Genomic DNA, 13,184 nt, shown 5'->3' on the forward strand with positions numbered 1-13,184 from the left:
ATTTCAAGACAGAAAGCAGAACTGCTCCTTTACCAACTGCAGTAATAAAGCTAACTGAAATAGTAGGACAGGTTGCCCTTTAAAATCATCTGCATCTATGGGCAATTCAGGCGGTATTTTCATTACAGCTCTTTGTAGTTCAGAGCAAGAAGCTCACACAACATCCTGTTTCTTCTCCTTAGTAGCCCAGAAACGGGCATCAGTAACGCAGGCAAAGCAACAAGCAGATACACACAACTGAGCTTAAGATCTTACAACTGGAAGCTGGAATATTCATTAGTCTAGTAGGTCTCAGAGCAGAGGTATTAAAATAAAGAATTGTACATGGAATGCTAATATTTCTTATCCTTAATTCTAACTAATATTTATAATTAAAGGACACAGTGATCAGCTGAGCCATTCACTTCAGCATTAGCTCAAACTATTAGAGAACAGAACCGTCAAAAAGATATAGTTGGTCTCAACAATCTTAAAGGGTCTCTTCTAACCAAAATGTTTCTATGATGCTATGATAGCACCTCCTTGAGCCAACCACACCATCTATACTGGTCTATCCAGTTCCTACAGCATTTTTTTTTTAAATTGTTATTTTAAAAACAAATCTGTGGGATAATGGAATTACCATTGGGAAGACAATGAATCCGTGATAATCTGCAGACTATACATGTTTTTAGCAACTGATCATAAAAAGCACATCCTCTTTTTTAAATGTCACAAATGCACTAGGAATTTAAGTTTTGCTTTCATGGTATCTATGAAACCACACTGCTGAATTTACAAGCCATCATGTTCTTGTCTGAAACTACCTCTTTTGCTTTGCATCATGTCAACAAGCCGTTATCATCTAGCATATCTCAGTGCATTATGCAAAGAAAATCATCCATCTTCAAAGAGGTTCCAAGAGTTAATGAACAATATGAGCAATATGGAATCTATCGCACCAGGAAGAAACACAGGGAAGTGGCACAAGTATTACTGTATGTTCACAGACCAGCAAACAAGCCACTTCCATTTGTACACAAACACAGAAAGATCTCTATTACAGTAGAGCTGAAGACAAAAGCCTAAGTCATCCTGCTGATTTACATCACTGTAGATGGTCTAGGTTGAGTGAAAAAGTTCTCAAATTGTGTTTTGATGCATTTTATGACCACCAGCAGGCTGACAGAAATGTTATTTCCTCCACGCCATAAATCTGGGCTGAATAGCACCTTGATACATCTAACAGAAGATATTAAAACATCTGTGACTGAAATATGAATTATTGACAAAGGCAGCAAAGTCTGCAAAGACTGAAGTGTCAAAATCATATTTTTTTAGAGAAAAGAATACATAAGAGAATGAAAGATTATGTGCACTTCTAATTGCAAAACTAATATAAAGTCAAGTTAATGCACACAGTCAGCAAACAAACCATTGGTTTACATACGGCTAAGAGTGTGTGGTTATTAGCACAGCAGATGGGATGTAGAAATAACCTAGAATTAAGGCTGAAAACATGATGCAAGAACTAAGCCTTGTTTATCCAAAGCAGTAGTCTATGCCAGTTTTGTTTATTCAAAGCAGTAGTCTACACCAGTCTTGAGACAAAATGGACACCCAAACCATGTTTTCCCTCCAGCATTAAAAGGGAATGGAATCAAAGTGGTGTGAACTCTAACAGGAAATCCAAGATGATGATGAAACACTTGAAACCAGAAGCGGCAACAAAACAACCTCTTGGGAGAAACAGGGCAAGGCGGAGCAAGAAAAGTGACTCCTTCATAATTGCACCTATTGAAGTTTCACCTATTTAAGGTACAAGCTTACCAGAGAAATCTATTATTCTTCTGATGAATAACTTTTATCTCAATATTTGCAATAATTTCTGTAAGCCAGGCTCCTCCTGCAAGTGCAAGGACCTCTCTTATACAAAAAAAAGAGACATAGAGAAAGAGGAAAACTATATGGACAGGCAGATGGAAGAAGCCAGGTGCAAACTCTTACCCTTGTTTTCTCTAAACTGGTAAGCCTAGAACCACCTCTGTTCCACGGCTATGTACTACACCAGAATTAACATCACAAGAAATCCTCCTTCCTATGCTATGTTATGCTGTAACTATTCACAGGTTCTTATATAAAAAGCTTAGGTTTTCCTGAATGAAACATATGCTCCTTTTTTGATAGAATGTAGGTTTTGCTGTTGTTTTCACGGTTTTAAAAAGTCAGAAAAATCCACTATAGACACTCAAGTACCAGAAAAGATAAACTATTAAAAAAAATTTACAACAATATGGCAAAATATAGTGCTGAATTGCTGGACTGTTAATCCTAAACATTTCTTTGGTGCTCCAGCATAAACCACTCTAGACATGCACATCAGGAATAAACAAATGCAAACAAATACGCACTGGTCTTCAGTACTTTAAACAGTTGAAAAATATATACATATGTTAAGTTAAATAACCAAAGAGTGGATGCAGCTTGTTCCCGTTCAGCTCTTACCTTTGTCTAGGAACTATGAAAAGTGCTCGTACTAGTTTCCTTCTGTTAGCTTTTGTATTCATATTCATGCAAAAATCCATTGCTGCCTACAAAGAGAAAAGTCAATATAATACTTCACCTTCAACGCAGCAGTTTTTTATTTAAAGCAATACAGCTTGCTTCTCAAAAGCATCTTTTACAGAGCTATTCCAGCCACACGCCACCACTCTAAAAACAACCATAAAAAAATAAATCTTCATTTCTGTCTATAATTCATAGTTCGAAAACTCATCTGGTTACATGATTCTTTGGATCAACACGAGGAACAAAGCAGCTTTAGGCAGATAGGGAGTAACTTGTCAGGGAGTGATGGGAAGGAAAAAGGCAAGTCTACTTCTAAAACAAACTAATACATAAGAGAATGGGCATACAAAACCAATATCGCATGGTATACACGCAATGGTTAAGTGAGAAAAAAAACCTATTTCCCCTCCAGGTTAAAAATTAATTCAGATTCTCCTAGACTTCAAAGCTTCAAATCTTTATTTTTGATCAATCTGATCTAGCATTATAGCTTTTAAGAGCTGAAAGACTGTACCTTGTCTATGAGGTCTCTGTTGACACAATTTGGAAGCTGCTGGAGAAAAGCATCTACTATAAGTTTCAAATGTGATCCAGTACTGGCTTCTTCATCCTCTTGTTCTAACAGAGTAAAATAAACAAGCAGCACACATCTTTTAGCTATGAAATATAACCATTTACAATCACATTCCCCAAACACAGTGCATTTGTAATGTTTATTTCTTAAAAATTCATCCACAGATTCAAAAACAAACACACATATAAAGATTAACACAAAATTTCATTTTTTAATGCAAACAATCCATTGATTATCTATGCCAACAGAAGTCAAAAGTATCACCTTTAAAACTTGTCTTCATACTCAAGAAGTTTCCTGCCTCCTAATTGATATTGCCAGGAGTAACAACAAATATATATTCCTAGAATACTGTAGTAATTTCTTTAGGTGATAAAAGAAAGACCACAAGAAGGCTTGAACATGGGGAAAAATAATACAGAACAAAACCCCACATGACAAGAGAACACCTTAATGAAGTTGTGGATTCTACTTTTTACGTATGCTTGCCCTGCAAGAAGAATAGATTTTTTGGATCCCAAGTGTCCATTAAGGCCATTCTTCCATCCAGTATGTTCCTGACATCTTTTCACTTGAGGCTGTAAACACTAGAGACCAACTCAGTTCTTTCAGCTGTGCAGAAACCAGAGTCCAGAACCATAAAGCAACAAGGATGGAGGGTTGATCAGGTAGCAACTGCAAGGCAAGTGATGACTTGTTTTCCAAGTAAATGCTTCCACATAATTTGCACCATAGGAAGTAGTGACAGTGACCTGTATCTACTAATTGAGTCAGTAACATTACTCCAGACTGCAGGACAACTCTACCATTAAAATTCAGATTTGCTGGCATCAACTATGAAGATCTCACTAGACCAATCCCCCTACAGCTTACCCTTTAATTGCAAAACATGCGCTATGCTTCAAATTTTTCCAGATTTTAGTAAGTTCTAGAGAAGACTCCAGTTTCCACTGTAGCACCAACCAAATCAAAACCACAAACACCTGGAAAGAACCCTTCCTTGGCCAGAGCAGTACAAAAGAACACCGCTTCCTGAAAAAGGAACGTGACGTTTGGTTCCTTTCAGTTTGAGGATGTTCAGCAGTAACAAGAATATCCAGGAGGTATTTGAAAGCAGCACAGACTTCAGAAAAGGTGATTATGGTAGTGGTGAAACTGCACCTAAATAAACGACAAAACCAAACTTCGGAAAGTCACTTTGTCTTCACGGGGACGTTCCAGCCTCAGACAAAAGAGGACGATGGAGTTTAAGGAATCCTAACTCCCTCATCACCCATTTTTCTGTTTTAAAATATACAGCCATACTTTCCTGCCCTCTTTTGTTTTCCCTTTTCCATTACAGCCATTAGTTGTCTCACCTCAGTCTTCTATTCAAACTGACTCAATGTTCTCAAAATAAATTTAAAAATAAACCTTTGAGTTATTTTTCAAGACAATCCTTCAAGAAGCCCCGCTATCCCACTCAATTTAAATATATCTTCTTTCACTGGTCCTCCCCCTCACTGGAGAGCTACAGATATTTTCACATTGTATTTCTAGGTATTTATTTCTCATCACAATATATGGATCCTTTAGAAACTGAAAGGGTTTTTTGCAGCACCTGTAGCAGGTTTGAGACTTAAAGAACATGAAGCATTTTATAGCGACAGGAAATCAAATGGACAGAGCTTCCTTCTCTAAGGCAAACAACAATTCTAAGTGTGCAATTCATGGAAAAAGTAGTTAATTTCATGCTTTTCACTTTGATCCTCTTGAGCTCCAGTCTTTCATCATCACATTTTAAAACCGCACTGCCCTCTTTTTTAAAAGTTTAATACAAGTAATGTATAACAATTACAGTTAGAATATTTGTAATAGTCTGTCCAGGTGCAGATCAAACAATGCAGTAAGATCATTGTAGACACTGAAAGAAAATTGTTTTAAACACCTTCATATTTAACCAGAGATGCAGGCAATCCTGCAATTTTCAGGGACAAATTATGAGGAAACCCTAAGGACCTACAGTTGCTATTCTGCTGTGAGATGAGCACCTGTAATTAATTTGATCATGCAGGAGCCCTCACATTCAGATGGTACAAACCAGTACTGTGAGCGAATTGTTGGCTGGATCTCCCTCTCTGCACAGCACTTAGGCATAAGCATAATGTTAAATATCTTATTGAATCAAAGCCTCACTGAGGAAAGTGTTCAGAATATAGTCTCACATGTCATTCAAGTCCAGAAAAATATTTTTTTAATGAAAATTTTTAGGTCTTTTTAAAATTCCTGCTCTTCTGATAGGAATTTTGTTAGCTCTCCAAACAGTGTAGCAAAATTAACACAGTTGACGTAATACTCCATCTTCTTCCCCTCTACTCTGCCCTGGTGAGACTGCATCTGGAATATTGTGTCCAGTTGTGGCCCCTCAGTTACAGAAGGACAGGGAACTGCTGGAGAGAGTCCAGTGCAGGGCAACAAAGATGCTGAAGGGTGTGGAGCATCTCCTGTGTGAGGAAAGGCTGAGGGAGCTGGGGCTCTTTAGTTTGGAGGAGATTGAGGGGTGACCTCATTAATGTTTATAAATATATAAAGGGTGAGTGTCAGGAGGATGGGGCTGGCATCAGCTTCTCGGTGACAACCAATGGTAGGACAAGGGGTAATGGGTACAAACTGGAACACAAAAGGTTCCACTTAAATTTGAGAAGAAACTTCTCAGTGAGGGTGACAGACACTAGAACAGGCTGCCCAGGGGGTTGTAGAGTCTCCTACTCTGGAGACATTCAAACCTGCCTGGACGCCTTCCTGTGTAACCTCATCTGGGTGTTCCTGCTCCAGCAGGGGGATTGCACTGGATGAGCTTTTGAGGTCCTTTCCAATCTCTGACATTCTGTGATCTCTGCTGCTGACCAACCTCACAAAAACTGGCACTATGTATTAACATCAGGGTTCTCCTGCTCCAGGTACCCTTGATGGATTCTACGTTGGTCACTCCTTACTTAACATCTTTGTCTCCATTCACACAGCTTAATTTTTAACATTTTACCTTCTCTTTTAAAAACAACCTCAAAACTCACTTCTTTCAGCATGTTTTCCGTCACTATTTTCAGCTCCGGTGCTATCTGCTCCCTCTCTTTTCCCTGAGCATATCGAAAACAAGAAAATTAAGATTCACTCAAAGTTAAAACAATAGAGAAACAAAATTAATTATCTGATTTCCTGCTAAACAAACCTCTTCAACTAAATCAACTTTTCTTTTACATGTCAATATCTTAAACTTAGCTGATTATAGACTCCAAAGTTTAAGAAAAAAGTACAGAAACAGGCACAGGAATGCTGTGAAGGACACTGTACCAGTGCAGACCTGCTTTAAAAACACACACTTTGGAAAACTGCCTTGTCTCCCTTGTATTTGGGCAGGGGAGAAAAGACTGAAGAAAAGTGACAGCCTAACCACCAGAAGGAGATGCAGAAATAACAAGAACTACACAGCACCCATTGCCTGACTGGAATGTCTACCCTATTTATCCTACTTTCCCCTCTATAATTTACTTATTCCCTCTGTCAATGAAATCTGCCACCCCAGATTATCACAATAACTAAAGCTACTTTATTTCATCTTGGATCTTTCATCAAGCTGGATGGGGCTCTGAACATGTAGTTGAAGATGTCCATGCTCATTGCAGGGGTGTGGGACCAGATGAGCTTAAAAGGTCCCTTCCAATCCAAACTACTTATGATTCTATGATCTGAGACCCTGCTGTACCTCATGCATCCTCTCTTTTTATACTAAAGGCCCATCTCAACCTCTGAATACTCTGGTTTATGTTTGTATTAATAATAGCGTCATAATACAGTGGTTTTGTTCTTTGCTGGCTTTGAACAAAATAATGCTGCTAACTTACCTGAAGTATTGACACACAACAATTCAGTACATATGTAAAAAGTTAAAGCTGTATTTTGCAGCCAAAAGACACCTAATTTTCCTAATTCAGAACTTAAGTGAATTTTACTTAAGAGAAAGGCTAAAAAACAAAAAACACAACCAACCCACAAACTAACCCTACCAATTCACTAGATGGAATCACATAAAAGAACTTGAAACAATATCTAAATCCAGATTTTTTTGTTAATTCTGTGTATCTGGTGCTACCAACTAGAGGTATTCAGAATTACACACGCACCTCCCCCTCAAAAAAACAAACACCATTGCGCTTCTCTATGCGTTTCAAGTAAAGTAACACACACTGCTAATTTATAGCCTAGTTTTCCAGCAAAACAAAGATTTGGCAATCATAGCTGTTTTAATTGTCTTCATGAATTTATGAAGCTACTTGTCAACATCAAATAAATTTGACAAAGGTATAGAATTTGCAATGACACTAAGTTTCCACACATTTCACAAAAGCTAAACTAATGAGCAAAGACAATCATGAAGCAACAGGTCTCTAAGAAAAAGCCTACACTGTGAGCCAAATGACATTACCTTCACAAGGCAGAAAGTAAAAGGCTTTTTCCAAGGGCTGGTTGTTTAATGATAAGAAATAAACCCCATTCTGACATACTTCAAACATACTCCCACCACTCAGATGGGAATATGCTTAATGCTCAAGGAATAGCTAGTTTAAAAACAGAACAGTATTGATGGTTAGTAATTTATATTATATTGTATTTATATATATTATATTCTTTATATTATGACAAAACAGGCATTGCTTTCGTTTTACTACCAGAAGCATGATCATCAGTCCCTTCTGTGCCACTGTACACACTCCAACTGGCATTGCTTCCCACTAAGCTAGAACTACAGAGACTGCATCTCCGGTTACACCTCCCTCACAACCACAGGATGTCACTCATCTTACTAAGCTTTGTCTTTTTATCTGGAATAAAATTCATCCTTCTATCAAGTCAAGAATCCCTTCAAAAAAACAGACAGGAAGGAAATATCCACATTCCTTTAGATGTCTAATTACAAAGTGGGTTTTGGTCTATGTAGCAGGCCATGACCAATCCAAAATGAAACGCTCTTTTCTCCTTTTTTTGCCAAGTGAATATCTACATGTACTTCCCTTATAGACAGCTGGAACCAAGCTCTTCACTGTTTTGTTTGATATATCTGACTGGAGGATAACAACTCACTAAAGGGGAATGTCCCACAATTAAAACCTAACAACCAACTTAATGAGATAATGACTACTCAGAGAAGAATATAAATGGCAGTGAAAATTTATTCCCAAAAGGGTACGGCTCTTCCTAACCTGTCTCGGTAAAGCAAGGAAAAACCTAAGGAAATATTACATAGAATTATCCTGACAGTTTTTCTTTCAGAAGGAGTCTGAAAGAGTCTGAATCCAGAGCTAATGTCTTTGAACTTGTGAGGAATCCCAGACCAGCACAGTCCCAAGACTAATTTCAGCCCAACTAACTTTAAGTACACAAGAGAGTCACCCCATTTAAGAACCCACATGCCCTAAAATCTCTATCAGCTGGGAGACTGGCATTTTGAGGAGTTGTACAAGCTGCTCAATGCCCAAACTCACAGACCCATGTACCAGCTCGGTCAGACGAACCTACACTTCAAACACCAACACAAAGTCTTTGTCAGGGCCTGAACTTCCTTGTTTTGATGTGAACTTCAAAGTTTTGGTTTTAACTTCTTAGCTTTTAAAGCCCAATGCAGTTTCAAGCAAGAAAATGAGATTATAGATTCACTACATCAGGTAGGACTTTCAATTTTAAGCCACAGAATCTCCAGCCAGGGGATTCTAGATGTGGGGGTTTTTTCCCATATTCTAGACATATAACAAGTTTCCTGCTTCAGAAATGAAAGAAAAGAATCTGCATTGGTCCTTGGAAATCCAAAGCAGCAAAACCATTGTGTCTTACAAATTGGGCTCAAAGAAAGCAAGTCAGTTGCTACTCTATGATTTGGCTCTTAACACCTGATGTTGCTTTTCCAACTATTCAGTACCACTGAAAGAGACACTTGTAACTCATCAGAAAATCTTCAGAAACATTTTGCTGCTGTTTTCCCTAGTAAAACTAACACAGCTAGATTTTCATTGATGCCATTTGTAGCCCTTTATACACAGTGGTTAGAATTCCTAGATTCTGCTATGTAAAGCCATGACATCATAAGAAAAGTCTTTAATGATTAACAAAACAGAAAGAGCTGAATCTTAGATTTCAAGAGAACTTAAAAACAGAAAATATTTTATTAGTACCTGAACCAGATTTGATGAGAAAAATCATTTAATGTATTGAAGTCTACATACTTCTTTCTAGGCACTTTTCAGACACTGCATTCATATTTAGTTTTAAAAGCTGTATGAAGGAATCCGTATTTTTCACTACCTAAACCTCCATATAATGCTTTCCACTTGTATCTAAATGTCGTTACAAATGGATTTTTGACAATTGTAACCATTTCCAGCTACTAAAGCTTTATAAATAGTTTTCCCTGTAGTGGCTCTATCTCCTGACTAAAAACCATCAAGGTAAAAAACCAAAACAAAACACAATCAGAAAAGAACAAAGAATTCCTAAACCAAATTATTTTTACCTTGCTCATCAAGTAGCTTTTTGGTAAGATCTTCTGCCTCATCTCCACAGTCTAACTCCAGTGGATCATCATTAATATCCAAGTTCTCCAGCTCCAACTCCAAATCCTCACTCCCAGGTGCTTCCTTGTTATCTTTGGCATCTTTGGAATCTATTTAAAAGTATAAATATTAAATTATTACATACAGTCGTGATTATAATACAGCAAGATTCACGTTACTATTGATATTAAATTAAATCAAATTAAATTGCATTTAGGTTTTTTTTCTTCCTTAAATACCAAACCCAGATATGATCCCTTCCCACATAGTTCCTTCCCCTAAAAAAAAAATCATCCAAACTGATGCACTGTCCTGATCACCACAAATTATTTAGTTAGAGACTCACTACTTATATCAAATTGACGTATTTGTTGGACAAAATATGTCAAAAAATACCCGTCTAAGCATTCTACCTCTTGATTCATCTTTGCTGGAATCCTTGTTCTGGGAACATTTTTCATTGTCTTTAAACAAAATTGCTGGCACAAAAGCCTTTAAGTCGATGAGATTCTCATAGAAGTTTCTAGCATCTTCGTCTTCCCAGATACCCCCCTCCAGGTCATATTCTCCAGGCTTTCCTGGTGTGAAAATATCAATACCAGGTCCATGTTCTGAAAAACAGTGAAATTATATGAGTTATTCACACAAATATTTCACCATCTAAAGGGGTTCACTTTAAAAGACTGAAAAAAAAAGATACTTTTACAAACGTGTTAACTTCTTTATTACTACCACTGTTTTCACTTAAATATTGCAATGTATACTTTAAAGTGCTTTCAACAACCCAATCTTACATGTATCAATAAGCTATCTTGAAATAGTAAATTTGGCATTGATAGAAAACACAACACAGTATCAGAGTGAAAGAACAAGTAAAATCAAGCAGCACATTTTGTGGTGTTAGAAAGGCAAGCTATTACAGATTTTAACCACATTAGCATAAAAAGTAATTGATTTGAACATGACGAAATGTACCTTGTTGCCTTTGAAGAACAGAACTGTGAAAGCAATGATTTTAAATTTAGAGGTATTCGAGAAATACAGCTTTTTTAAGCTCAAGATCACTTCAGACAACAGGTACACTCATGATTTCAACAACATCTCCAAACCTTAAATTTGAGCTTCATTGCAGCATCGAATAGCTCTGCCAGTTAAATGCTGGACTTCTCCTCAGGAGGTCAGAAAGCCACCTCGTGACTTGTCTGGCTCATAACATCATGACCCAAAATATACTTCATTTTTTAACAATATCAGGTTTTAAAACTCTAACATATACACTTGTTTAAGTATTAAAAAGTGCATTACATTAGATATAAAACATTCCAATTTTCCATCTGTTCCTGTAACACCAGAAACAAATCTAAAGAGATATTACTTAATTTACCATAACTGCACAGTTACAATAGTTACGGTTACACGTTAAATTTAATTACTTTAATAAAAAAACCCAAACTATGTATTATTCATCCTTTAATATCCTTAAGGGGGAAAAGCTACATAAAACAAATCAATTGGAAGAACACATCATTAAGAGGGTTTGGTGAGCTTTCCCACCACATCCAGCATATTGTCTATTCGCTTTAGCAGGTTGCCTACCCTCAGGTGTTGGTTTCTCTTGGGGAAGGTCAGGCATATTTTCATCCAAAAGATCAGCTAGAGACTGAGAATTTGCCAACAGCTTCTGATACGACATTGCAAATTCCTCATATTGCTTGTGTCGATCTTCACTCAGCTCTCCTTTGGAGTGAAGAATTCGCCTGCAAAAATCAAAGTTACAGTTAAGATGACGTTTTTCCCTAAAATTTGAGTTACACTGAACTACTACCAATTTCTCCTCTTCAGGGGAGCTGTGAGCATTTTAGTTTAGACCACAACAGCAAAAAAACTGTTTTCTTCCAAACAACCAAACTGAACTACCAACTTCAATGTCATTGAGGGCATTACAGTCCCAGAAGCTCAAGCTTCAATGTCCAAAGAGAAAGGCTTATTTTTTTGCCATGATTGTCCTGTAACAGTCCTACACTATGAGACAAGACTTTTGTAGTATATGAAAACATTCAGCTTGCACGAAAGCTGGAAAAAGTTGCTTTGCATATGTAACAATACATTTCAGACTTCTTCAAATAATAAGATGGGCAATCATCAGCAGGTGGCTCAAAAAAAGTTGTACATTAAAACCAAGCCACTAATTTTCCAACAAACCAAGTTAATTCAAGGCTATTAGTCCAAATTAAGAGCAATTACCTTTGCTTTTTCAGTTGTTTGTTGTTTTCTTTCATGAAGCTATCCATACTTATTTTAAATTCTCATTTTTAAAATTGAAATCTGTTGCCAAAAGCAACTTGTATTTGAAGGAAAGTAATGGCTGCTTATGAGTGCACAGTAAAGCAATTTCAGGATTACATGCAGAACAGTACAACTCAATTTTCTTACCAAACTACAATTAAGGGCATCTTAGATTTTAAACAAAAAAATACCAAGAACTTTCAGTAGTTTGAACCAAATATACAGAACAAGGTAATCTCTGCCAGTACAAAGTTTGCCACAGATGACTGATGTAATACTGTCATCCTTGATTTTGGGTGAACTAAGAATAAGCTGGTTGATCATTCAAATATTTTAGTTTGCTATCAACTAGGGCTCCTGAAAAGTGCCTTTTGCCATGTGTGCATGATCCAGTCTGCATTAACAGGTCTGACATGGACAAGGGACAGTTGGTTCTTTACCAGAAAGGGACACCTTGGGCCAGCAGAGCTCTATGGAGGCCTGTTACAGCAAAGGTACAAACAGACTCAGATCAAACATGGACTTTTAAAGGGAAGCTGACAAAAGGAGCTCACCTAGAAAGCTTCTAATTTGTTTTACAGTAGCCTGAATAATGCTAGTAACACTGGTGAACTAGCTGTAACCACTGACACCGCACCCCACACGGATACCAAAGCATCAGAAAATAACATTTGAAACAAGGTGCAAACGTCATAATTCCTAAAGCATGTTGTACCACTACATTATCATTAGGCTTTTATTAAGCAATAAGTATACAATCACATTCTTGCTAAAAGAACCAAACATTTTATGACATAAAAATTATAAAACAGTTTAAGGAATGTAAATTGAGGGATACCAATCTTGGCTCTTGTCAGTTCCAGGTTAACTGTTAAACCAGTCATATTTGTACGCAACACTTCACAGAGCAAGCAACAAAATCCCTTATGCCTACCGACAACCAAAACTTGACGCAGGTTTCTTCCTAGATGGCCAGAAGCAGGAACACTGGTAAAAGTTCCATTTCTTGTCCCTCTTACAGAAAAACACCTATATAACACATATTACCTGCTGCTACAATGGAGAGCAAGAAAAATAACCACTGACAATTTTTAAAGTACGGAAGTTCAGTCTGGATTCAGGAAATGTGTTAAGTGTCAATTCATAGCCTTTCCATGAAGACAGCTATTCATTAGGTATGTATTTTAAGTTTAAAA

General features: G+C 37.1%; 1 protein-coding gene across 4 annotated transcripts in view; it reads right to left on the minus strand.

Moving 5' to 3' along the window:
* Positions 1 to 13,184, minus strand: part of UPF2 (UPF2 regulator of nonsense mediated mRNA decay) — a gene marked incomplete at its 3' end in the record, with an annotated part of 60,637 nt that overhangs the window by 38,655 nt on the left and 8,798 nt on the right. For 2 of the 4 annotated variants that reach the window (XM_080364021.1, XM_080364018.1), the window contains exons 4-9: positions 11,299 to 11,459; positions 10,116 to 10,313; positions 9,663 to 9,812; positions 6,175 to 6,237; positions 3,062 to 3,165; positions 2,485 to 2,570 (exon numbers count right to left, since the gene is read on the minus strand). In XM_080364021.1, coding sequence (XP_080220147.1) covers positions 2,485 to 2,570; positions 3,062 to 3,165; positions 6,175 to 6,237; positions 9,663 to 9,812; positions 10,116 to 10,313; positions 11,299 to 11,459 — 762 coding nt within the window. The remainder of the gene's footprint in view (positions 1 to 2,484; positions 2,571 to 3,061; positions 3,166 to 6,174; positions 6,238 to 9,662; positions 9,813 to 10,115; positions 10,314 to 11,298; positions 11,460 to 13,184) is intronic. The other 2 variants (XM_080364019.1, XM_080364020.1) reach the window with 1 other exon arrangement.

The sequence above is a fragment of the Nesoenas mayeri genome (assembly GCF_963082525.1).
Source record: "Nesoenas mayeri genome assembly, chromosome: 1".
NCBI classification, from domain to species: domain Eukaryota; kingdom Metazoa; phylum Chordata; class Aves; order Columbiformes; family Columbidae; genus Nesoenas; species Nesoenas mayeri.